At 44.1% G+C, this 27,226-nt stretch overlaps 1 protein-coding gene across 1 annotated transcript in view; it reads right to left on the reverse strand.

Annotated features, from left to right (window-relative positions):
• Positions 1-27,226, reverse strand: part of DAGLA (diacylglycerol lipase alpha) — a 258,639-nt gene that overhangs the window by 201,163 nt on the left and 30,250 nt on the right. The window contains exon 2 of the mRNA XM_069223236.1: positions 18,523-18,661. Within this exon, the coding sequence (XP_069079337.1) occupies positions 18,523-18,617 (95 nt within the window). The 5' untranslated portion in view covers positions 18,618-18,661. The remainder of the gene's footprint in view (positions 1-18,522; positions 18,662-27,226) is intronic.

Here is a 27,226-nt window from a genome sequence, read left to right on the forward strand (position 1 = left end):
ATAGCCAAAGTTATTGGAAATCCCCCGAAAATACTGGAAAATATTGAGTGGATGGCTGAAGGTATTAAGCCAAATATAGAGAAGACGGTGTGAACGAAACCAGAACCAACAGCCTTAAAGAAATGTGCGATTCCAATAGTACTACGAGTTCACCAAAGTGTCTTGGAAAGTTAGCACTTAAAAGGGACTGTATCTCTGCAGATGACCTCACAACCTGAAGCGCATACTTCTCGCATGCAAATGTAAGCGCCACATGTTTTTGAAACAATAAAGCATTGAGTCTGCTCAACTTGCCAAAATTCACATTTGAAGTAGCGATATGGGGCCTAATCTCAGCTACTTTCCTCTGTCATGTAGGAGGAAAGAGTACATTCCTGCAGAATGTAACTATTTTGGAGACCGAAACGACAAACTATTCTGGCTCGCATCCCACAACAGCTCTCACTATTAAGGAGCACATAGATGCCATTCGAGAGCACCTGGAACACAGGTCTAATCAAGGGTACTCCCTTCAGATAACAAGCCAAGTTTGCTGCCGAAGCGTTGCATGCCCCGTACAAGAACAGCTCTTTACAAACCATTGAATGGCTGACAGAAGTCTCACATTCACTACTGCTAAGAAAGACCTCTTTCATGCCACTCAGACATTTGTACAAGAAGGGTAGCTCCCACACCTCGTGTATGTAACTATCTCCTAGCCTTTCATATCTGCCCACTAGAATGTGTTTTAAGTAGGATGTGAAGTGAAATGTTGAAATAGGCAGATCGATGACCCCACGTATTAAACACTCAGAAGATGGTATTTCAGCCACAGTAAAAGGCAACTTTTCCAATTTTTCAATATGTAACATGACATAAGTCGCTTCCTTCTTAGCAATTAGTTGTTGTTGCGTTAAATTAATGTAGAAAATATGTCCCTCGCACCAACCTGTTGCCAGGGAACGTGACCTGCTTTCAGTGTTTGTAGGGTACAACATAACTGCATAACAGATCTAAGTTGACTCTGTCCATGGTGTAAGGAGGACATGCCGCTCTGTACTATGTCTACTTCAGAAGAAACAATGTTGTTTAAGGTGTATATCCGGTCAGACAGGGTATTAATCGCATTATCTACAACAGCTAATGCCTTCTGTAAATTTTCCTGGTCAATTTGCCTTAACCGGGCAGCAGCTTCTAGTTGAGAAAGATACCAAATTTAATTATAGACTGCATATAAGAAGCACTTTCTCCGTTGTTGTCTGGGGCCTAAAGGAAATCCTGTAAATCAGGATTATTAGACAGGAGATGGAGGTGTTCTTTAACAGCATCTAGTGAGAAACTCTTTAACCATTGCTGGCATAGTTTCCCTACACTGTATGTTGCCACTATACACAAGTGTTCAGAAGACACATAGCAACATTCAGGCCTACTTGTTCTAAAGCCCCTGTGGAGTTTACAAAATGTTTATGACACCCATTGGTATCTATTGGCCACAATAACCACCCACCAGGACGTGAAAGTGAAGCATTAACTGTGCTATTTTGGACCCATTCATCAAGCTGATCTTCTTTTGGATTGATACATTTTTGCGCTTGGTAAAATTTTGCAGGAATACGGGGGGCATTCAAATCCTTAATTTTTGCTAAGCCTAAGCAACTTGTCTGTTGTACAGTTTCATTTAAAAATATCATTTGAACAGGAATCAACCATGCTCTAAATAAAGCTTCCTTTCCCGTTATTTGCCAGTGTTTTGTTCCTCACACACTTTTTAAGTCAATCGACTTTAACAAGTATTCATAGCCTTCTATAGCCAACCGGGAAACAAAGGAATTTGTATCTGTTGATAATACATGTACATTTTCCATCAATAGCAACTTGAAATAAATAATATGACTCAGCATTTTTTACTTTGTGCCCAGAATAATATGCAAATTTTTCAGAATATGTTTTAGAACTCCCTTGTGGTGGAGTTGGACAATGTACCTATTGTGTGTAATTAAAAACAGTTTTCGGGGTACTTGCTCTGTGAATGAAATGGTGTCCATAATAATTATAAAAACAACAAGTGATGGACGGAATGCTGAACACTGTCAAACACTCACCCCCAGTCATAGATCTGGGTTTAATCCATCGTTCTTTTGCTCACCATGCCACCCCAGTTTGGACCCAGCCATATGCAAATCAGTCTTGACCCTGTTCCTCATGGGAACATTCCAGACCGAACTGCCAAGCCAGGTCCTCACTGGACCGGAAACAAGCATCCTGGGACCGGTTTCGGGGTTTCACCCCTCATCAGCCAGGCTAGCTTGAATCCAGTGGCATGGGAAGCACGGGACCCACGTCTGGGCATACCCTTCCCACTTAGGGTGACAAAGCAAAAACAACAAGTGATGGACGGAATGCTGAACATTGTCAAACACTCACCCCCAGTCATAGATCTGGGTTTAATCCATCGTTCTTTTGCTCACCATGCCACCCCAGTTTGGACCCAGCCATATGCAAATCAGTCTTGACCCTGTTCCTCATGGGAACAGTCCAGACCGAACTGCCAAGCCAGGTCCTCACTGGACCGGAAACAAGCATCCTGGGACCGGTTTCGGGGTTTCACCCCTCATCAGCCAGGCTAGCTTGAATCTAGTGGCATGGGAAGCACGGGACCCACGTCTGGGCATACCCTTCCCACTTAGGGTGACAAAGCAAAAACAACAAGTGATGGACGGAATGCTGAACATTGTCAAACACTCACCCCCAGTCATAGATCTGGGTTTAATCCATTGTTCTTTTGCTCACCATGCCACCCCAGGTTGGACCCAGCTGAACATTGTCAAAACAAACAAGTGGCCGATCCTGCACAGCAGACCAAGAGGAACAACCAGTAGTACCTGAATCCCTCTCACTACTGGTCAAGATGCCCCTCTACAAGTTTTAAACTGCAATGCTGACACCTGGTGGAAAATGATCTTTCATTAGTTCCACAAGCATCTTTTTTAACGCTTTGTCTCCATCGATACTGTCAAGTGGCTGATCCTGCACAGCAGACCAAGAGGAACAACCAGTAGTACCTGAATCCCTCTCACTACTGGTCAAGATGCCCCTCTACAAGTTTTAAACTGCAATGCTGACACCTGGTGGAAAATGATCTTTCATTAGTTCCACAAGCATCTTTTATAACAAGCAACACAGAAAATGTTGACCAATCATTCTCAAATTCTACACAGACAGATGGCATAGTTGATTACGAACCACAGCTGGAGGCCACTGTTAGTTGTCCTCTTCAAAATACGGCTCCAGTTTTTGCACAAACTGCTTCTGGATACTTTGCCGACATCAATGACACCTTTTCAGACTCATCTGCCTCTTCTGCATCTGAATTGACCCGTGCTTCCCATGCCACTGGATTCAAGCTAGCCTGGCTGATGAGGGGTGAAACCCCGAAACCGGTCTCAGGATGCTTGTTTCCAGTCCAGGGAAGACCTGGCCTAGCAGTTCGGGCTGGACTGTTCCCATAGGGAACAGGGTCAAGACTGATTTGCATATGGTTGGGTCCAAACTGGAATGGCATGGGCAGCAAAAAAACGATGGATTTAGGCCCAGATCACTGTACTGGGGGTGAATGTTTGACAATGTTCAGCATTCCGTCCATCACTTGTTGTTTTTGCTTTGTCGCCCTAAGTGGGAAGGGTATGCCCAGACGTGGGTCCCGTGCTTCCCATGCCACTGGATTCAAGCTAGCCTGGCTGATGAGGGGTGAAACCCTGAAACCGGTCCCAGGATGCTTGTTTCCAGTCCAGGGAAGACCTGGCCTAGCAGTTCGGGCTGGACTGTTCCCATAGGGAACAGGGTCAAGACTGATTTGCATATGGCTGGGTCCAAACTGGAATGGCATGGGCAGCAAAAAAGCGATGGATTTAGGCTCAGATCACTGTACTGGGGGTGAATGTTTGACAATGTTCAGCATTCCGTCCATCACTTGTTGTTTTTGCTTTGTCCATAATAATTATAACAGAACATTTCTCCATAATTTGCTTTGGATTGATAAACATCCTCACCTTCAAATACAGTAAAACACTGCAACTCAGTCATCATAGAATCAACTGTTTTCACATCCCAGTCATCAGAAACAACTCCAGGTATCATTACATAATTCATAGAAAGTTTAAACACATACAGTATTTGAACGACATCAGTTGGGCCGTATATATCAAATGTGACTTTATCCCACACAATCCCATTAGGAATTGGTATAGCTGAAATGGTCATGAAAAACAAGTCTCTGAAGACTTGTTGATAAGAAAAATTGGGTTTTAGGACCTCATCCACCAGTTCAACTGTTGGTCGTTCAGGAAGGTAAGGACCATGTATCAGCAGAAAGAAAGTAATAACAAAGCCAATCCATAAGAGGAAAGCTATTTTAGTCAAGGAAAGCCACAGACAGTTCCATGGGAGAACAAAATAATTTGTTTTGAGCCAAACTATCAGCTTACGTGTTTTTGACAATTCAGATGCAGAAGAGGCAGATGAGTCTGAAAAGGTGTCATTGATGTCGGCAAAGTATCCAGAAGCAGTTCGTGCAAAAACTGGAGCCGTATTTTGAAGAGGACAACTAACAGTGGCCTCCAGCTGTGGTTCGTAATCAACTATGCCATCTGTCTGTGTAGAATTTGAGAATGATTGGTCAACATTTTCTGTGTTGCTTGTTATAAAAGATGCTTGTGGAACTAATGAAAGATCATTTTCCACCAGGTGTCAGCATTGCAGTTTAAAACTTATAGAGGGGCATCTTGACCAGTAGTGAGAGGGATTCAGGTACTACTGGTTGTTCCTCTTGGTCTGCTGTGCAGGATCGGCCACTTGACAGTATCGATGGAGACAAAGCGTTTTTCTTTAGAACCAGGCAGCAGTGGTAGAATAACAGTTCTGGTACGGTGTATTCCCAGGACTGGAACCGGTCCACGATAGGAAGGACCAAACTCCTTTTTCACAGCAACTTTTTAGGGTACTAGATCCCCAACCTTTGGAATCCAGCCAGTAGATGTTATTGGTACATCCATAATTCCTAAGGAGAAAGCACTGGCAGAAGTATTGTAGTCACGGAACTGTTGTAATTCCTGCAAGACAGTGACACGTCCATTTATGTCAAAAGGTGTTTCTGCTGCCTCCACGCCAGGACCATCAAGATCTGGAACATACATTTGAGTTCCAAACAGGCACTTGTATGAAGTATTACCCCCCCCCCAGGGACTTTCTAGGCATATTATTAAGTGCTTTCTGGACTCCATACAGGTGATTAAGCCAGCTACGACCCATAGCTAATTCTCTGGCTGTTAAGGATTGCTTTAAACATTGGTTTTGTCGCTCCACAACACTATTTGCCTCAGGATGAAATGGAGACGAGTAATGGAGTTGGACACCTAACTAAGCCATGGCGCCCCTGAATGCCCTTGAGGCCAAAGCAGGGCCCTGGTCTGAGTGGAAAGTCGCTACTGCATATGTGCCGATAAAGACTTGCAAATCTTTAATAACAGTCCAAGTGTCAGCCAAGCGTTGTGGCCACACCCATAGAAATCTAGAGCAGAAGTCAACCGCGACTAAGATGTAATCGTATGGACTATCAGATGTCAAAGAACCGGAATGGTCCAGGTACGCACATTGTAATGGTTTTCTAGAAATTAGGAGGGGTGTCTGCGGTGGGTGTTTGACAGTGGACCCCTTAATTTGTTGGCAGATATCACAACAAAGGACATACCGCTTGGTCTGTTTGTATAGACCTGGCCACCAATAACGAGCTTGCAACAATGATGTAGTAGCCGCCACACCAGCATGAGCAGAAGCAACTCCCTCATGTGCTGCTTTAATCAACTCTGGTCTTCGATCTTTGTTGGGAATCTTGAGATTAGCCACACCTGGTATTACAGCTATGGCGGAAAGCAAGTCTGCTATGCGGTAGGAATATTTAGCAGGAGATGCTTTTGGCAAGGGCGGCCCTTCAGCCGTGGCTGTCAAGGCAGCCCATATTTCATTGTCCGGTTTCGCTCCAGAACGAGTTACTGCAGCAACAGAAGCTGTAGCTACTGCTGATTTGGCTGCTTCATCAGCCAGTGTATACCCAGCAACGTGTATTCCAATGCGCTGGTGTCCAGGTGTATGTACAACATGGACATTTGGTAGCGTTTCCTTCAGATCCGCTACTTTTCCCACCAGAAGTCTGTGTTTGATGGTGTTACCTATGGAATCTCTGAACCCATTCTGGTGCCAGTAATGCAGATATTCACTGAAGGACTGGACACAATAGTACGAATCAAAGACAATCAGCGTTAGCTGGTCAGGATCCGTATGTACCCAGTGCCATCACCAGAGCCTTTAGCTCTGCTAGTTGTGCAGTGCAATCCCCTAGGGTTTGTGTAAAGGTATGTAGTGGATTGAATTTACTACCCTCCATATAGGGTACTAAATAATCAAGCTTACAACTGTGCAAGCAGCGGAATATTGATGCTTTGTGCCTGTAGCAGGTTGTGCTGAGCCATCGGTGTACATGACTCTTTGATATTGATCAACAGGCAATGTATTTGCCGGAACTGGGTATTTTAGTTCATATTGCAAAAATTCTTGAGTTTGTAACTCTGGGTCTAAAATATATTCAACATCAGTGGCTGTCAGAGATGTTGCCCATTGGATCCAACGTGGATGTAATGCTTTAGCATTTGGAACGGTGGCTAACAGCCTCGAGGGGTGGGATGAGAATTTTCTCAGTGAGAGCAAAGTGTTGTTCTGCTGTTGAGTACAAATGTGATTTGTATGCAGTCGGGCCTGTCTCACCCTCATTGAATGTTACATGGGTGAAACCAATGGCACCAGCAATTACTCTGATGACCAGATGTTTTTTATTGTCCCTTGTGTGTAGGTGTTGCGCTGCAAGCATGTCTTGTTGCAATGCTCTAAGAATGCATGTGTGTTTGACTGTCCAGAATTTACTGGAAAAGTCAGGACTTAACAAGTCATACAAGGGTTTGATGCATGATGCATAATCTGTAATGTATGTTCTGCCAAAATTCAGAAAACCCAATAGTGACTGGAGTTTTTTAATGATATTTGGAAGTTGTAACTGTATGCATTTTTCTAAGAATTGCGGCACTAGGCTCTTTCCTTCAGTTGATAATTTGTAGCCCAGAAACGGGACACTAAGGAAGGCTTTTTTGGGGTTTTTTTAAACTGAATTTGTAGCCGAATTCGACAAATCCTACAACAATGCGGGCTACCCGTCTTAGATGTTGCAGTAACTCATCGTCCGTAAGGTAAATGTCATCTACATGAGACAATGCTTCAGGGTCAATGTCGTGTAATATTGAAGTTACACAAGCCGCGAACAGCCATGGACTGTTCTTATACCCCTGTGGTAAATGACAGAATTTTTTCTGGGTGCACTGAAACTTGTTAAGTCTCTACTCTCAAACGCTATACTTTGGCAGAGGAAACCATTGGAAATATCCATGTATTTTTTGCTCACTATGTTGTTCATAAGTGCTGTGCTGTAAGAATTTTGTATAGCATATGTGCATGTATGACTGTTTAAGTGTCTGTAGCCTAAGACTGTTGTGTATGAATGGTCCAGTTTAACTACAGTGAATAGAGGATTATTGGTGAGACACAGGGTTCAATTACGCCCTGGTAATCTAGTTGTGTGACAATTTCCCTCACAGGTGCCTAAGCATCATGTTTTATTGGGTATTGGGGTTGTGGTTGATTTTTAATTGGAATTACAAGACAGGGGGAATCTTCTCCCTATGTTGTCGCAGGATAACGCCGGTGACTGCACCAATGCCCAGTCAAAGGCGTAGGATTCTATGAGCTCTTCCGGAACAAGAGGCGAGAAAAAAGGCTTGATAACCTCTTCGCCATCTGGGCAAGTACGGACAAATTCAGGTGGCCAATCCTCTTCGACCAGTAAAATATAAAAAATATTGACGACACAGTCCCAAACGATTGCGCTATTATACGTTCAATGTCTCCTTCTAATTGTATTGTTACTGTGTATACCCTGTCAGGCGTGGAGACTCGCATGTCCGCAGATTCAACTTGTAGGGAGTCATCAGTTGCTTTCCCCTCCAAATGCTCTTGAAGATTTCTGCGAACTATTGTGACCTCTGCTGCACTGTCTAGGAGAGCTAGTGCCCAAGTCTTGTTCTTCAATAGACCCCTGTTCCTGAGTGGCATGACGAATCACAACTGCTGCCACTTTTTTCTTTTTAAATTGGGGTTTTTGTTGACGTTGTGATTCCTGTCTCGGTTTCACATACTCAGTTCTACGCTTTGACTGCCCACCTCTCTCACTGCGTTTTTCCGGCGAGTCCTGAAAGGAACATGATTGGCGTGTATCAGTATACTGATATCTGTCAGGCGTTTTTATATTATCTCTATTTCTAAGATTATATCTATTCTGGGGGGGCTTCATATGCGGAGAGTCTCCCCTTTCTTTTTTAGGTGTTTGTTGTTTTTTACCCCAGCGTTTTTTAGAATCTTCAGGTGTTTGCTTGGTAGAATCTTTATTAGATTTACCTTGAAACTGTGGCTTTATGGGTCTGGCCCCCAGACTATCTTGACATCTCCGTATATAGTACTGAGGTGTCTTTTGCATGTAGTGAGACAGAGATTCTCAGGAGGACCCGAAAATGAGTGCCTGACCAAACGTTGGGGACGCCATGTCACGTAGGTTCTCATCATCATAATGAGACTACAGGGATTCGGGTGGCAGAATCACCTGTACTGCGGGGGACTGAGTCTGATCCCACACCAGGTGATACCTGTCGGCCTAATCCAGGTTTGTTCCAGCTAACTAGCAGTGCCTCATCTCCACCCAAGAGCGGGGATGATTGGGGCAACCGGGCGTATGACATACATAACTCCTCAGGGGAATCGTGGTCACTCTCATCCGTTTCTCTCAGTTATATTATTCTCACATATGCAAGGAGAATCCGAGGAAGAGTATGTGATGCCGGGGACTACCATGGCATCCCTTTTTCGGACCGCAGCTGGGCCAGAAGTCCACATTTCGGGACGCCAGAACCGCCGCAGCCCGTTTTCTTGTGCTTGTTCGGTGTTTCTTGCTGCCATGTGGCCCAAGAGACACATTTCGTGCTCCAAGTCTTGCCGCAGCCCCTGGCAGCCTTCCTGACTTTCCCTAACACTTACCTTCTTGGGTCCTTTCTCCTTTTTCTTCCTTTTTTCTTCTGTCTTCATTTCTTCTTGGTCTTCCATATGGTCTTCTTCCTTGGTGTTTGTCCTCCCCGCATGTCTTTTTCCTTTTCTACTTGGTCTTTTTCTCATTCATTTCTATGTGGTCTTACGCTCTTCCTGTTTTGTCACTTCTGGTTTCATGGTATATAAGCACTGCAGTTCCTTCCTTCCTTGCGTTGCAAACCATTCCATTTTGGTGGTGATCCTCGCTCCTGTTTCGAGCTCTAAACGCGCTCCTGCTTCTTCCCTGAAGAACTGTTGTCTATTTTTTGCCTTTTTTCATAGTTGTTTCCTCTTTTTCAGGAGTTCCTGTGATAGACTTTTTTTCCCATTACTTGGGTTTTCCTCTGGGACTCCTTCTGGAGGGTAAGGTCTGCCTTGGCCTTTTTTCTAGTCTGCAGCACCTTGGCTACTAGAAAGGGTAGCCCTTATCTTGGCCAGTCCGGAACCAGTAAGAAACCAGGCGTTCCTCCAAGTACTGCAGCCAATGGCAGTAAGAGACGTGCAGACCGTGACAGAGTATAGTTCAATAAGGTTTCATTGAAGTAACTGCATCTTAGATAATAAAGCATGTATTGCAATAACTAGGACGATGAAGCACAATAAGATTAAAATTGTGAGAAGGAGAGTAAAACACAAAAATAACGCTACCATACTGTCACTAAAGTTTATGGAGATAGTTCCTACCAAAACTACGATAGAGCACAGCATGTTAAGCTCTAATTCTGCCCTTCGGGTTCCCCCTTGGGAGACATCATCCCTCATACTTGAACAAGAGGCCTGTAGTCTACATAAGCAGCTGTAGCGAAGCAATCAGAAATCAGCATACAGTCGTGGCCATCTCCCTCTAACGTACATGGGTCAAAGTAGTGTTTTTATAATAAAACAACTGATGTTCCAAGAAAGGATCCCCATGTAAGAGTGTGTATGCTTCTGTGAACATTGGAGACAAAGTGTACCACTTTTGCTGGCAACCTATCTTACTGCAGCCCTGAGAAAAGCACAGAGTGAATGAAATGTCTTGTTTAAGAACGCAGTGCTGAACTAGGCGAAGAACAGCTAGACAGAGAAAATAAAACAAGACCGCAAATGCAGCTAATGTTAAAATAATAAAACAAAGCTGAATAAAATAAATCTATGTTAAAGTGCACAGATTATAAGATTATAGCTAAAATGGCTAAACAACAAAACCACTCCTAAATTAATTACATGAAACTCTAACACAGACTCCTTATCTTTGAGACAGTCGCAATCTTCCTCTAGCTGTGTTGTCCGTAGAGAAATAGGTTTTGAGGCTAACTCCTATTTGGTGGGATATTAAAGATGAGTGTTACCTATTATCAGAGATGATTAAACTCACAAGGTGCGTTTATTAACAAATAAAACAAGCATTTGCAATGCAGTGGGTCTTGCATTTGCTTGAGTTAGAGCTATAAGCGTTGTAAATTCCTAATTGGACTTTTCTTGCCACATAAATTGAAAATAAAAAGTAAAACAGTTGACATAAGAGAGCCGATTCAAAGCGCCATGGCTGCCATGAGCATGAACGTGTATGAGAGACACAAAAGGAAAAAGAAGTTTGCTGGCAGTCAAACGTATCTGCAAACGTGCAATTATCCATGTAACAGGGTTGATGGCCAAGGTGGTAACAAAACCACCCCAAGGAGGGACAAACATAAAGCATTTACCAATGATAACAACATAGGATTTTTGAAGGCAAGCCCATGAATGATTGATAGTGCGGTGGGCGTGGTTAAAAGCCCACAAATAGATTACATGTCAGGGCGCTTTCGCTCTTGCCCTAAGAAAGACTCGTTCACGGCTAGTCATGCTGTACGGCCCTGCATAATCAAAAATATTTGGTTGTATGATTTTAAAATCCTCCAACTGCCTGGCAAGCCAAACATTTCTTCTGTTTTTTACGACACTGTACCATTTCTCATTCTATGGCTGTTTATCACACTAACATTGTGGACCATGTTGGTTACAGAATCTTCTTAGCTTGTCTATAGTTTCTTCAGGATGTATATATGTCTGTTCATTAAACAATCTTTCCATTCTGCATTTCTTAACTTTCTGCTTAATCCTGCTACCTTCTTTATCCTTTTTCTGAAGCAGATTTTGCTCTTATATGTTTATTTATTAGGATGCTAACTCCGGGAGATTTATGCAAGTAACTACGTGTTTCACCCCAAACCGCATTTGCTTGTCATTTTTCTGTTACCAAGCTTTTTCAAGTGAATTTCCTGGCGAAAAATTACTCAAGCCTGGAAACCTTTTAGAAGGAAGATTTATTTTTCGTTTGTTTGACAGAAATGTTATACCGTTTACCTATTAAGAAACAACATTTATAAAGTCAGACATGTTTTTACTCGTAGTTAAAGCCGTGGATGCTTGACTGATGCCAAGAGGCAGGCAAAATGCCAAGTTGTAAAAACGTAGAGAAAATGGGTAAGAGGTAATACCAAGTTGTGAAGTTAGCCTGCTGTAGTCGATTAAGGCCTACCAAAAGATGGAAGATACAATGAGCAAAATTAACTAAAATATATCTCCTATTTATTTTTCAATTTATCAAGTTGTAAGTTTGGTAGAAAACGGACAGGCTGGTACATTAGTATCCATTACATGTTTTCACATCAGCTTGAGTGATCTAGAGAGGAAAACTCCCTTCAATGTCCAGTTTATGAGATAGAGACAGGATTGAATGCTTTCTGGAATCTAAGATAGTCTTCAAGTTTACTTTTTTGCATCACAATAGCCTCACAAAGCTTGGAGGTCTGCACAAAGGAAGTGGAACCACCTGTTCAACGATCCTTGAAGCTGAGGGAAGGTTGTTTGGAAAAAAATGAGCCGCACGCTCTGGACAGCCAGTACATGAGTACCTCGAATTAGATCTGCCTGGCACTGAAAGCCAACGCACTACTTATAGGAGGTGGAGGAAGCAGCCTGACTTCTGTATCACCAGAGGCTGGTGGAGGAGAAAAAATGGTGCCCCGAATACAATGCGGTAGGCTGCAGCGTCTTAAAGGGGGAGATCCTTGGTTTAGGGATCTTGGCTCACGTATTGTATCTTGTTGATGACCTCTGCATAAGTATATTGGGTAAAACATGACATCCATTTTCAAAGGCTAAGAATGTAAAAGCTCCTCGCAGTGGGAAGCTACCATGCAACTTGCTTACGTACTGTTTGGAACAAGGTCGTTGTAAGATTTAGCATCAGGACATCCTAGACCGTTTTCACCGGCAGAGTGAAGAACCAACATTTTACCACGTGACTCTGAGCTTTATAACTTCTAAAGAAGCCAAGATTTCCTGCTGTGGCAAAATACTATTTACCAGCACTGGCACAAGTGCTGTGGTGACGCCAGTGTCAAACTTCTGCATCCAAACTGTTATCTGCCTTTTCAAAATGGTCCTCAACTCTTAGTCGAAAAATACCTTCATTGTCATTTTCATTAGCAGAGCGCATGGCAGCAAATGGTGTGGCGTCGTAGTGCGACTGCCGTGTACAAAGGATTGAGGAATGAGGCTTGCATGTATGGGTAGAAAGCAAATGAGCGGTGTCCTGTGTCAGATTTGTGGAGTGATGGTCTTGACAAGGAAAGCCAGAGAGGAGCTCTTAAGCTGTAACCCAGGTATCATGCCAAACATGATGCAGCCTCCACGTGAGCTACAAGGACAGAAACGTGGGTGCCAAGTTAAAGACACTGCACATTTCATGTGGATTTATAAGGAGCCCATGTGTGCATTATGGAATGCGAAACAAGACATCCTGTGTAAAACTGAGGTCAAGTTTACCAGGGCTCCAAGGTGATCTGGGATGTGACTGAAACAAGAAGGGTCGCGATGCTGCATCAGTAAAAGTAGGAGGCAGGGATGAGCAATGTCAATAACTGTGATACTGTACAAATTAGGCCCACAAGTCATAAGAGCACTTTCCATAGTAAATGATAAAGACTGGTAACGAAATAAATAACAAAAGACAAAGTACAAGTTTACAAACGGTAATAATGTTGCAAACATATACATTTACAAACAATTAATTAAACTTTAGGAGACGCAGAAAAGACTAATGACGAGATTATTCAATTGTTGAGGAAGGCAGAGGAGTGGTCTAGAGACAGGACGGAAGGAAATTCCGAATCACGGACATTCATCTTGGAAAGAAAGGGGTCAGAGATCGGTGTTTTTAAGGGCAGGCTGATCAAATTTCCATCTCTGCCAAAGTATGGTTTCCTAGCTTTGGCAAGGGTGCTGTGGTGATGTCAATGTCACACTGATGTATCCAAACTGTTGCCTGTCGTTTCAAAGTGGTCCTCAACTTTTAGTAAAAAAAATATGTTATTGTCATTTTCATTTGCTGAGCTCTTGGCAGCAAAAAGATCACAGTTTGTAAGGGCAGGCGGATCCCAGAGAAGAATCTATGAACACCGACAGGGAGAATTTCCTTCAGAGATTGCCAATTTCAGTGCCAGACAGTTGGGCACACACACTAGGAAGGCAGGTTGGTAAAATCGTGCTCCAATTGCAAGCCATTTAAGAGTTATTATAATAGGAGAGATGTAATCAAACCCATTTTCCCATTGACAATCCACAACGCTGTATGCAGGGCCAACTTTAAAGGTGCCAGGTGTATCTTTAGTACACCAATCAGTGTAGAATTTTCATAGTAGAAACCTCCACAGAACTAATATACCACTATTTTAAGAACAGATTTTGATGTACAGTATTTTATTTTAGCCCATGCACTAGTCTCAGTTGTCACTGAACGTTTCCAGGGAGACTGGTCATGCAAGCATGGGGACTGAGTCTCCTACCCGGAATGAGACCAGTGGATCAAATGCACTCACTGCTGGCCAGGTTCCATTCAAGATGTCTAAGTTGTTCTTTTGATGGGGCAAAATAAATTAGCATTTCAGAACCATATCACACATATTTTACCACAAACATAACTTGTAACCGCAATGGGCCTGTAACTCCTGTTCCCGGACCTATCAGAATGCTGAAGACACCAGTGAGGGCCTTACTGTACTTTTTTCTTTTGACTTCAAACTTGAAGATCCAGAGGATGAAAGTGTGACTAATTCTGAGGCTACTTATTTTGAGTCCAGGGGCACAGACTGTGGAGGTTTTTGAGGAAGCAGATAGCACCAGCTACTTTGTTTTTGGACACAGTTGAGACTACTGTATACTTGTCTCACATTTATGGGGGAGGGTGAGTTTCACCTCACAGTTTAACTTCATTTTTGGAGAATGTGGTCCCAGAGACATGTGCCCCTTGTTAAGAGTTCTTTTAAAGGAAGATTCCTGGTAGGACTTTGATCTAAAAGTTCTCTCTAGTCATCGATAAGCATGACACTCATCGGGAATGATTGCTGTTTATGGCAGAGTGGCAAAGGTTTCTTCCAATCTGGTTTCTTCAGGTTAGTAGACAGACTTCAACTAAACAGACCACTCACCGGAAAAAACTTGTCATCATTAACTGAGAGCACAGAAAAGTCTCACAAGAGTGATCATCACATATAACACACTGAGAAGTGTAACTTGGGTACACAGTAAGCACTGTGTTTAGCAGTACTACACCCCAATAAGAAAAACCATATCTAAAAAAATACAATTCCTACAACTGGTCTCAAAGAACAAAATTATTTCCCACGTCAGCACCATCCTGTAACTCCAGCACAACTCACTGTTTCCCCACCATTCTAAGGGTGCAGTACCATTTGTATAAGGAATTTCAAGTTGATGTTGCCGCGGGTCTGGTTGCAGACTATCTGTTGAGATTGTTTTTTAAACTTTCGGCCTTATTCCAGATTCAATTGCAAGGCAGCAGAAGAATACCCAACAGCAACACTGCAAGTGTTAGCAGACCTGAATCGTAGGTGTGCTCAATAGAAAAGGACAGAAGACACCCTAACAGCAGTTCAAGGTGAGGTCTGAGCCTGCAAAGCTGTAAGATAACTTAAAAGCAGATATGAGCAAAGTTCTAGAGCACCAAAGGAGCACAGTGACTTCACCCAGAGTTGAAAAAAAACTTCTGGGACAGTGGTAAGAGCGTGGAGGGAGGCCACCAAATTCTTAGAATGGCAGGGTAGGTCAACAGACATGACCCCTCTCTGGACTTGCGGCCAGCTCAGTGAACTCCGAAGTTTAAAGGGGCTCTGCCGCTGGGGTCTAATAGGAATTGACCATCTGGGGGACATCTGGAGAACCGGGCGCTGGTCTCTCTCAAGGACCTGCGAAGGGAATACACAACGGGGGCATCTGTTGATTTCCAATACCTTCAATTGGAACACGCACTAAAGAAGCATATACAGGTAGGCGACCAGCTCCCTGAATCCTCTCCGATGGAGGATCGGTTACTGTCACAGCCAATGCTGGAGAAGGCAATCTCCCTGACCTATAACAAACTTCTGAATAACTCCCCCAAACCTGGGTGTTCTCTGAGGGAGGCTTGGGAGGGCGACCTAGGAACAATAGAGGAGGAGGACTGGCAAAATTCCCTCTAGAGTCCGAAAGAGGTTGCAATCCATACTTGGTTTTCCCTAATACAACTTAGAATCCTTCACAGACCATATTACTCCAGATCTCTACTACATCATATTGGCCGCAGGGAGTCTGCATTGTGTAAGAGGTGATGTAGCATGGAGGGCTTATTCTTTCATATCCTGTGGAGCTGCCCGGCCATACAGGAATTCTGGCAGCGAGTGGTCCGCATTATGACTCGGGTGACGGGCCTTACGGTTCCCCTGGAGGCCAGATGGCTAGTACTTCACATAGCTGGTGAAGAACAGTGGCTGTGATATCACAGGTTGTGGCTAATGCTAGCGGCAGGAGTAGCCAAAAGAGATATAGCGAAAACAAGGGGAGATACAGGGCTGGGAAAATAACTTGGTATGGTGCCAATGAGCAGAACAGGTGATTTAACGGAGCCCCGGATGCCCCCAGAAGTATAACAAAATCTGGTCTCAATGGGAGGTCTATAGAAACAGGTAATGGAATGGGGCGGAAGGGAAGGGCTATGTGTGGCAGGAGCATGAGCCTACCATCTTCAACTGCAATTGTGGGGTAATTAATATACATGCATGGTAGACTAGTGGGGCTGACTACGTCCCGATCGATGATACTGTATTGGTGATGCATTGATAATTGCTATGTAGATACAAGAACCAAGCTCAATCCTCTGCAAAGACTTGGTGTCAATTGTTATGTAGTGAGCAACTGTTTATACAAATAAAAAGACGTTTAAAAAAAACGCTTCCGGGCCACAACAAGAAAGCTAGCAAGATGGCCACTCTGTACAGGCCAGAGACCAAACGTTATTCATAAGCAAAACGAAAAAAACATGCTTGTCTGCAGATGTGGAACAGCATCAGCAAAAAAAAAAAAATCCAATTCAGCATGAGGACATACATGTGCATGAGTCAAAATGAACATCTGCGTGATGACGAAGCAGATATTATTTCTCCTTATTAAATGTTTAACTTATCTTTATACGATGCTGTGCACCAAACTTGGAACAGTAAATTAAAATAAATATCTGGAAAAGTGCATTAAAGAAAACAAAGTGGCCCAATACCAATGTTTTTTCACAAAAAAAAAAAAACTAAGTAATTGTCTTCAGCAGGATACAAACTGCTGTATCCATTAAAAAATATGGTCCCGGTGCTATGCTCCGAGACAGAGGCAAACAGACGAAAGAATGCAAATGAATAGGAAGCAAGCAAATGAGACTGACATTCCTGCCAACCAATGGCAAGCAGTGGACTGACCCAAGTCCCTCTCCACGTCTTCGTACTGTCTCCAATAGGTATTCAAAAACAAACAACTAAAGGCTGTCTATAGGCAAGACATAAAATGTGGCATAGAGGGATGGAGTGAGCTAGGGCTAGATGAGCAGCTGTGTTTATTAGAGCTCTTGATCATGGTGGACGCAGAACAGTAAATTGGTTATGTACCCACCTCAGACTGTGGACCTGTAAGAAAAAGGTTGCTACCAGCAGGGACCTGTCACCTATGAAACAAGCATTTTCAATGCAACTGGTCTCGCATTTGCTCTAGTTAGAGCTATTAGAGTTGTAAAGAAAAAAAACGCAGCACGATCACACTATGTAAAAGGCAGCACGATCGGCTGAAAACATCGATGTTTTTAGTACAAAGGCATGACATATGCATGCCTTTCACAAATGAAAGCAAGCGGATTTTAAAAGGCAAGCCCACGAACCAATGTAGGTGACTGACGTGATATGGGAGTGGTTTGAAGCCCAAAGAGAGATTACAGAATGGACTGAGCACTTTGCGCTCGCCCATAAAAAACGGCCCAATGTATAGTTATGGAGAGAGCGATCAGGCTGCTTCAAATCATCTGGGTTTGGTGAAAATGTGTACAGCAGTTTTTGCTGTAGGTGCAACTGGCATTTCCGTTTGGGACGTAACATGGGGCTGAGCAATTTTAAGACCTCCCTAAAACGGTTGACCCTTGACAGATCTTCACAGAACTGTTCTGGAGCGAGTCAATGTGGCATAATCAGATGTAAGTAAAGATTCATGCACCTGTCTAAAATGGGGAAAAGTCACTAAGGGTTCAAAAAAAGTCTTTCATGTGGGTCAGAATGATGTAACTATAATGGAGTTGCTACGGCCGACTATGTAGTGTATAAATGTCAGTGGCTCTGCTGAATTTGTGTTTCTATCCTTGACAACCGCTTTCCTGGCGCTTCTCATTTAATGACGCTATTATAAAGTGTAACATTTTGTTTCGTACATAAAGCTACCTTATAATATACAGTGGCAGGCACTTTACAGCGCTGAGCTTTATCTTGCAGTTAATTTGTACTTTTAATGCTCTACAATCCAAGTAAGACACTTTTAAAGGTACGCCAACTAGCAAATGCTGATGTTTTATGGTGCTATGTTTTTGCCAATCAAGATAAGGAAATCAATAAACATGAACGCGGGCCCAGTTTTCGTTCAATTTCGCCTGGGGAGATAAAGTGCAGAGTTTACTGAGCAACGCCATTTAACTCTTCATCACCTTGGGTCTTACAAGCTTCAACATTATGGCCGGTTGCTGGACCGCATCTTTCATCCAGATCCATCACCAGCTATCCTTTTAAAGGGGTATTTGGGGATTTCGAGCTATACCAAAGCAATGAAGTACTTTTTCAAAAAATGCTCGAAAATTGACTCCAGCCACTCAAAGTAAGTCTTAGTTCATTTGCCCTGAATTGTTGCAGGAAAACGAATGACTAAGGGGGGAGATATGGATATAAAAAGAATGAACATTTGCTTCAAAATGTGTTGGAGACTCACCAGGTGGTGTGCAGTACAAAGAGGAAGATCGCCGGCAGTACCAGGTCATCACTTCCCACGGACCATCGCCGGCGGAAAACCACAATCCCTGGCATGGCTAGTAGATCCGACAACCCTCACCTGAGAGGGCCATCACCTCCTGGAAGGAAAGAAGGGAGAGAAGGCAGGATGAGGTTACAAAACTGCACTGAAATGGAATGTTCTTTGAGATTTCTAGCCCTGATGCAGAGAGAGGTCTAATTCCACCACACCAGTTCTTCAGATACATAATGAACGTAAGCAGCTGTCCAGAACTCTGCCCTATGCAGTCACCTACCAATGGGACTAACACATAGATAAGCATCTGCCACCTGCACAGTCATCCATGCTTTGTTGCCTGCGAATAGTGGAGCAATGCAGTCCCTGCTTGACACCAGTCCCACTCCAAAGTACAACTGTGCCCCATGGCCATTGTCTCATAAAAGCAAAATTTGGGCCTAATGGTTCTACACATTCCCTCAGTTCTGTGGCCTCTTTACCTGCCATATTCCGGAGCGCTTGGCGTTGTCCCTAATATAGTTCGACCTTTTTGGTACAATGCTTGGGGTAATATGGAAAGCAAATTTCCATGCAGACTATGCCAAGGTCTTCCTGGGACTTGAATTCTAAGGTATCCTGCTTTGCTCATGTGAGGAAATGGGTGGAACCATCCTCAGCAAACTGAAAATGTGTCCCCTACCAGCAAGGTGAGATTTCAAATGCGTCTCTCACTATGGAGAATTGAAGAAGAAACACAGACCCCCACCCCTCTGGGCTGGAAGGGCTCTAGAGGACAAAGAGAAAGCCCTAGTTGGATATGGGAGAAGGGGCTTAGGCATACAGTTTACTTACAGAGACCGACATAATTTGCTGCTGGAGATCAATAATGCTCCTGGGCACTGTTTCATGCTGTACTTTACTTTGTGACTTTACATTCACTACTCCCCATGAAGCCTAGGGCTTCTGGGACCTCGTGCTGTAAAACAGTTTCTTGAATTTTTAAAAATAACTCTTTGGAAGATTCCCCATGCCCCCCAAAAAAGCCCTCCTGTAAAACGTAGGACATTGGCTACGCTCCATCGCTTGGTGCAATATAGGATGGTAAAAACACTTTCCATAAGTGCTGCACGTTCTCAGTTCAGCCCTATTTAAACTGCACCACTGCCCATGTCTGCACTCTCCAGCTAGGAGTACAAAGTTGGAAGCATTGATTCATGTCCTGTTTAGACTTCCAAACCACGTGTGAGGTGTTCCCTGATACACAGAGCATCACTATTAAGTTTCAAGCATCAGATACAGGGAAGCCTGTCGCTGGAGAGCTCAGTTTATATTAGTCACTGTCACTATAGAACTCTCGAGGCACACATCATTCCCACCATCAACTGTCCCACAAAGAAATGTCACTACTGAATGTTACTCTCCTTGTGTGCTGGAACCGAGCCATACCACATGTGTCTTTTTTGAGAGGAGGGTGTGAGGGGATGTGATTGAATTAGAACTGTTCTCTTGTTCTCTTTCTCGTACACAATTAGAAAATAAAATATTTGTTTCATTCTGATGTCCCTTCCATAAAAGAACATTTCCCTTTTCTTTTCACTTGAAGGAAATGTTCTAAACTGCACTGCCAGCCAGCTTCCAAAATGATTGGCGGAGAAGCCAAGTTATCCTTTTTCGAAGTGGAACTTCACTGCTAGGTTGCTTTTCCACTTTATATTAATTAATATATAGAGTTGTGTCCACAGGTTGGTAGCAGAAAGTTATTTTTTTAGGTCTAATCCTGTCGGTATGAGAAATCTACTTGGGGGCCATGCTAAAATCTTTCAATGGGTTTACAGCCCGATCACTGTTTTCCAGTGGTTGGTTTTCTTGTCACTCTCATTTGCTTACTTCTTATTCGATGGTTTTCCTTCCCCTTGTGTTTATTCATCCCATGGTGCATAGTCTCTATATTATCCCTTTGATTGGCTGACTTGCATCCTTGCACTGCTCCCACTCAGAGGACTGTCTTTCTTTTTCTTTCAGCAGTCCATGACGGTGCACTTTTTTACTCTCTCGTGTACTGCTATCCCCTAGAAACACTGCTCTCCCACACCCTCTCACTGTGTTCATCTAGCATCCCTCTCCAGCTCGTTTGTTGATTTCTCCACCCATTCCTGGGTTGTATTACTTAAACTGAAGGCCTCCACGGTTCCACCCATTCCTGGCTTTATTACTTAAACTGAAGGCCTCCACGGTTCCAACCTCAAGAGGCTCATTTGTTCATTCACCCCCTTGCCCACTCCCCATTGCATCTCTCTCCTACTCCTTAGGTGCTTCCAGTCTCCCTTGCACTCTATTTGTTTTTCCATTTTTTAGAGAGCCCAGAAGCTACCATTTGCTGCAGGGATGCACTACACTGCTGAAAGCGATTTCGCACCACCATTTCTTTTTTTTTTAAATATACTGTGTGGTGTCCACCATCTTAGATCAGTAAATTAAGAAAAAACCTTTTACCTAGGCACATCCATTGCACATATCATCATGCATGTGTGTGTCTAGGGAATGGTATGGCAGAGGCCACATCAGTATGCTTTTTTATGTTTTTTCCCCCTTTTTTGCAAATTCAACTCGGCATGGTCAAAACACATTTCACTTTTTGGCAATGCTGCAAAGCATCAGCAGAAAACACTGACAAAACTAATAGGTCTATAAGGTGGAACCTATTGGCTTTGCCAATGCTTGATTTAAGAACTCAGTGTGACTGATTGAGGCAAGCATTCTTCACAGACAAGTGACCGACTGCCAATACCGGATCACTGAAAAATTTGGCTTTGGGAAACTGCCTTCCAGTTGTTAAGCAGAGGTCCGCTCCCCATGTTGGCAAATTTTAGTGAGAAATTTAGAAATTGACCAATCACAACGAAAATGGACGACAGAGGAAAAACTATGACACAGCTTTCATAAGAGAGAAAACTTGTGGTCTTATCAGATCACAAGAATACACAAGCGACCTCAGGGTAGATCAGCTCAGATCATCTGTGAAACGTGAAGAACCAACCACCCGTCTTCCATTTCTATGAAAGAACTTTATTTCAGTACTGGGCCATGCAATAGATTGGACCTTAACTAGATGCAAACCAGAAACCATTGCATGACTAATACTGCAAATTCCGTAAAAAGCATTAGTAAGCTGTTTCCATATAAGGGGAGTGAAAGCTAAACCTACTCTCTAAGTGTTCCATGAATGGTGTTCTATACCTGGAGGTGCTGGTCTATGCCTGTTCCTGCATATATATTTATTTTGATGATTACCTTCTTTTGAAAAGTACCTTGTCTGTGGTATAAAGCATGAGCCGTGTTCATTGATTCAGTAAACACTTTGTCATCTCAATTGGCACATATTGTATATTAATGAGAACTCCAAATTGCACAAGAGGGCTACTCCTGATCACTAGTCCAAAACACAAGAGACTAGTAACATAGAGCTGTGTACAGATACAAAAGCTCAGCAGCTGCTTCTTCCTGGCTCCCACTTTAACATAATGGAAAGTTACCAAAATTATATCTTCCTAAATAACACGCATACACTACAACAAAGGGGTTACACATAGAAGACTAATACATCCCTGCAGGTTAATGCATAAAAACATTAACATTCAGGAAGGAACCAATGCACACAGGTGAACATTGGTTGCACATAAAAAGCAACTATCATCTTACTACACAGACGCAATGAGAGAACGATGCTGATAAAGAGCTCTAACCTAAAACACACAAGCATCACTTCTGGAGGAAGACTCCTATATATCACCAGGATCCATTCACAAACATATTACCACTGAATTCTGCCACCATCTCACAAATGGGTCTCAGAAGGAGGGCCGTTCAAAATTATGCTGTGAGGCATTTATCATGACTTAGACATATGTGAAATATTTCACTAGTGATATTTTCTATACATAAAGTACCCACCATTTGTGGGTGCGTTACGAATTCTTGCCTGACAATTTTTCTTGCAGCCGAGGCACATATGAGTTTGGATGCCTTTACCCAGAAACCCCCTCTGCCAGTCCTGGTGCCAGATTACAAGAAAGCCTAGCCACCTTCACACAGATAGTTACGGTTGAGGAAAGAGAGACCAGCGCACCAACCAGATCCTTCTTCAAAACAAGAGGGAGTGGTAGGGCTGACTTCGTGCTTAATGGTGACTGCAATGCTCATCAAGCGGCCAGTGGCATCCTTGCAAACTATGGACTGGGAACTATAGGTCAAGGGAGGGCTCCCCATCTCATCAGGGTTGAAAGCTAGGACTGGTCCTGTTCTGACCTTTTTAGCAGGCACAGGCTGCATTGACCTGGGCCGCATTCCCCAGTCATAGTGTCACAAAGTGCCCACGGTGGGATTCCGTAGGCCCAGGGAGTGTTTCCAGCCTTGGAAGGGTTGAAAGCTCAAACCAGTACTCAGTCAGAGCTTTATGAAGCTCTGCTTGCTGGTCAGGGGCACATGCCCTGGGCCTTGGCCCTGGCATCCTTCCAGAAGCCTGGCAGAGCCTCACAGGAACCTCCATGCCAAAACAACCTTTACCAAACCCCGTACATGGCTCCAGTTTGTCCATATGGTACAGGCTCCTGCCACCGGAATGGGGTGTCCCTCTGTGCCCTGCCTACCTCCTCCTAGCAAGCACAGTGTCCAATCTGTGTTCCACTGGGATGCATGGTACAAACATATGTCTACACTTTATGGACAGCCATCTAATTGTGCCATTAGGAATGAATAGTACCATCAGATGGCAAAGCTGCTTTAGAAGCCCCAATCTGCACATTTAAAGCTTTTATCCCAGCAAAAGCACCAGGAAGTCAGACACTCTCACTCAAACATCCTCCTCTTTCACTGAGGGTACGTAGTTACCTTCCTCCAAATTAAAGAAAGAGGAAGCTTGGGAGTTGTTTTTCTACTGGTTGTTCTCCAAGGACGGCACAAGGGTTCCAGCTATTCTGGCCTGAGGTATTTCAACCACCTTCCATCCCTTTTAGGAATAACAGAATAGGACTCGGTTCCATTTGTTGGTTTTCAGAAAGGGGGCCATGATTAAGAGGGATGGCCGGGGACTTTCCTATTGTGCTGCTGAAGCACAAAATCCTGGACTGCCATACAATGAAGCAAAGCAAAAGTATTTGCCAAGAATGTTTTCATTAATGAAGAATGAAAGTCGTAATTGCAAAGATAATCAGATACCAACATAGTTCTCAACATAACTAATGCCGACTAGTAATCCAGACCAAAACCGGGTCGAAGCAGCTTAAGGGAAACCAAACATCACCAGACTCTGACACAGAAAGGACTGACAATCTGAAAGGTGTTCTTGATTTTGTGAGTGGTGGTGCAAGACTGTTCTCATTTGGTGGAGCGATTTGACAGTTTAATTCTGATAATGAATGTGAATCCTCCATGCTAACTAGTTACGTGATTTCCAGCGCATAGCATTCAAATTCTTAGAGGGACAAGTGATGCTCAGCCACAAGAGATCGAGCAGTAACAACTCTGTGAAAACTACACTGAATGGATCAGCAGATGTTTACCATTAGCTAACAGGGATGGAGGATTGCAGTTATTATCCATGAATTAGTAAATCCCTGTATGCAAGGGTCATAAGCTTGCATTGATTAACTCCCTCCCCATTCTACCCGCCACCTGTGGAAAATAAAGGTTGGATGGTTTAGTGAGGTCCTCAGATCGGTCCTGCAGGGGTCAGTAACAACCCTGGTGGATGATCTACTTGACTAGCAAGCAGAAGTAAAAGTCATGGCAAGGTTTTTATAAAGTTGAACCTGCAGAAAAATAATTAACAGTAATGCAGCTAGAGCGATGGTGGAAGCCTGACCTTGGCTGCCTCCCAGATGGAGCACAGGATCCAGTCATCCACTTGTGCACTAGCCAGCAGAGCGGTCTGTGGTGGTGTGAGGTCCAGGCACAGGGCAAGCTCCTCTCTAGAGAATCTGACCGACACCGGAGGACCAGGGTCAGCACGGCCTAGTGCTCTACGATCTCAGCAGGGGTGAACTTGTACGAGCAGTCATTAAGCAGAGGTGTGCGGCAGACACTTCGGCTTCCGGGCCTGGGAGGGACCCAAAACAACAGAAAACTTTGCAGAGACAGAAACCACATTCATCCACTATGATCAGGGGAAACTGACTCACACAGCAGCCTGGATGGCAGATTAGCTGTGGTCTCTCTATGCACTTATGCAACTTGAAGTTACCCAGCTGACGTGTGCAGTTATCACTGCAAGGGGTGAGCAGGAAGGGAGGCGCCCCTAACTGATCATTGCTTGAGTCTCTTCAGTGCTGAGGGTGAAACCTAGCTCTCCTTCACCAGCCATGATGGCCTGGGACCTCCACCTTGGCAGGTGACTCTCAACAGAGAGAGGTCAAAAGTTGGTTACCAACAGCTGTGGCATGTGGAGGATGGTCAATATGGAAGTGGGGCAGCCATCCCTTGCTGCCAGGTACCTGGTTGCCCATGCCGTGTGCCCAGCAGGGGTTTGAAGAGTCATGTGGTCCTGCGCACCTGACCAGTTGGAATGGTGACAGAGCTGTTAGTGGGAGCCACTTAATCCCATCACTCAGGGGGCCTAAGTCCTACTGATCGAGGCCCACCCCATGAATGGGGTTAAGCTATGCTTTGTGCTTTGAGAATGCAGCCCAAAGCACATGGTAAACTCCAGCTAAGTTTAAATAAGGGCACGAGACCAATAGCCATCTTTAACGAGCGTTGAAAAAACAGTTGGTAAGTGAACAGGTGGGATCTGTGCAGTCTGCATAGAGTATTAAAAAAGCGGGAAGATGGTTTGCCCAGAAGAGAGGGTACCCTTCCCAGGACTGCTGTTTGGGCACACCCAACATCTGCTGAATGCCATTTCTACCATGGCGGTACACCACGGCTGACTCTAGGTCAGCTAAGGTTTCGGGGTGGCAGGTGGCTTTCCACTTTGGAGGATAGTGTTAAAGTCCCCTGGCAGCAGGCTTTGTTGTGTTCACAAGGAATTAAGGAGATTGCCTGGGTCCTAATTTGCCAACTGCCTCTGTTCCCCTAAGAGGCTGCTGGGGCACTGAAGGGGCTCCTTGCTCCCACCACAACTATCGACTGGTGTGGACTGTTCTCAGAGTGCCCTGACAGTGTTGTGTCTCTAGGCAGGGAAGCCTATGATGGATGACGGGTTCTACAGCACTGTTAGTTACCCACCCAACCCATTCTGAAACATGGACCAAGGTGTTTAAAATATGTACAAGTCCGATGGTAAATTGAAATGCTGTGGCACACTGAAATTGAAAGCCAGCATGCACTAGTTGAGGTGGGGTCCTGCAATGGCTTTGCCACCAGTACACCTTGCCCACTCTGTTAGAGAGATGGACCCTGACAGCATTGTGCAGCCAGGCATGGAGGCCTCTGCCAGGTGCCAGGGGTCTGCAGCAATGTAAGTAACCCACCTGACCCATCTTGAAACATGGATCAAGGAATCAAAAACATGCATAAGTCTGAGAGCCGATCGGAATGCTGTGTTGTAATGAAGGTGAAGGCTGTCATAAGCTGGCTGAAGTGGGGTCCCTGCTGCTGATTCACAACTTGCCGTCTTGCCCAGTTTGTTAGGTAGGTGAAGTATAAGCGTGTGTGATAGGACCTGAAGGGTGACTAACTATCTCTGGGCAGGTCCAAGCAAGAGGAACTTCCTGTGGAGGCCTGTAGCGATGATCACATGCATATATCATTCATTTGAAATGGGCTTGAGTGAAAAACTGATAAAATCATTTAGTAGCTGGTTCATTCTGGACCTTCCCTCACAACAGTTGGAACTCAGAAATACAAGTTTCAGTGATACCAGTCCTGTGAGCAAAATGGTTTTAACCTATTCCCAAACTTTAATGGGAAAGATGCCTGGCAGGCTGGTGTTGAGGAAGGCATCGAATGCAAGTGGCCAGAGGGCCACTTACAGTAAGCAGAACTGGCATTACAGTATCAATGACTGGTTAAGGCAATTGAAGCCAAAGCTCACCGAAAACCAGAAAAAGTGCTGGTACAGTGGACCGATGGCCATGTTAGTTGGAATCTGCTAAGGAGTGTGTAAAATCCCATCTGCTGAATCAACTAGCCCTAAAAATGCAAGGTAGTGGAGTGCCATGGCCCATACCCACACGCAGTCAGCACTGAGAGAACCAGGGGTTAAGGTGTGAGGACCAGGAGTTGCACTGCAGTGAGCACGGATGACTGGAGTGAGGGCCCACATGGAGCCAGCACAGGTTCAAATCTAGGCGGTAATAGCAAATATTCAAACAACTTGCCAGTGTGTGGAACAGTCCCATGTTGAAAATTGGTAAGTTCTAAGAGATGGATTAGTAATGTTCAGAAGGGAAATGTGATGTCTGGTAGACAAGGAATCTGGGTAAGACCTTCAAACCTGATGTGGCGGAGACTGGCAACTTCCAGTGCAGTAGCACACGGTCCCAGAGAAGCTAGTGTGAGCTCCAGGAAGAGTTCTTTTTTCTTTGCGAAGGGCAGGGAAACTTGGAATGTATTTGCTTTAAAAGAAAAGCTGAAGCCTTGGAAAGCTTTGCAGTTCTGGTGATGCTCGGTGAGCCTTTGCTGGTCCTTGAAAATATGAGAGAGATGGGGCTTACACATACCACAGAAGGATTCCAAGGTGAACAGCCTC

This window comes from Pleurodeles waltl, chromosome 3_1 (assembly GCF_031143425.1).
Source record: "Pleurodeles waltl isolate 20211129_DDA chromosome 3_1, aPleWal1.hap1.20221129, whole genome shotgun sequence".
Classification (NCBI taxonomy): Eukaryota; Metazoa; Chordata; class Amphibia; order Caudata; family Salamandridae; genus Pleurodeles; species Pleurodeles waltl.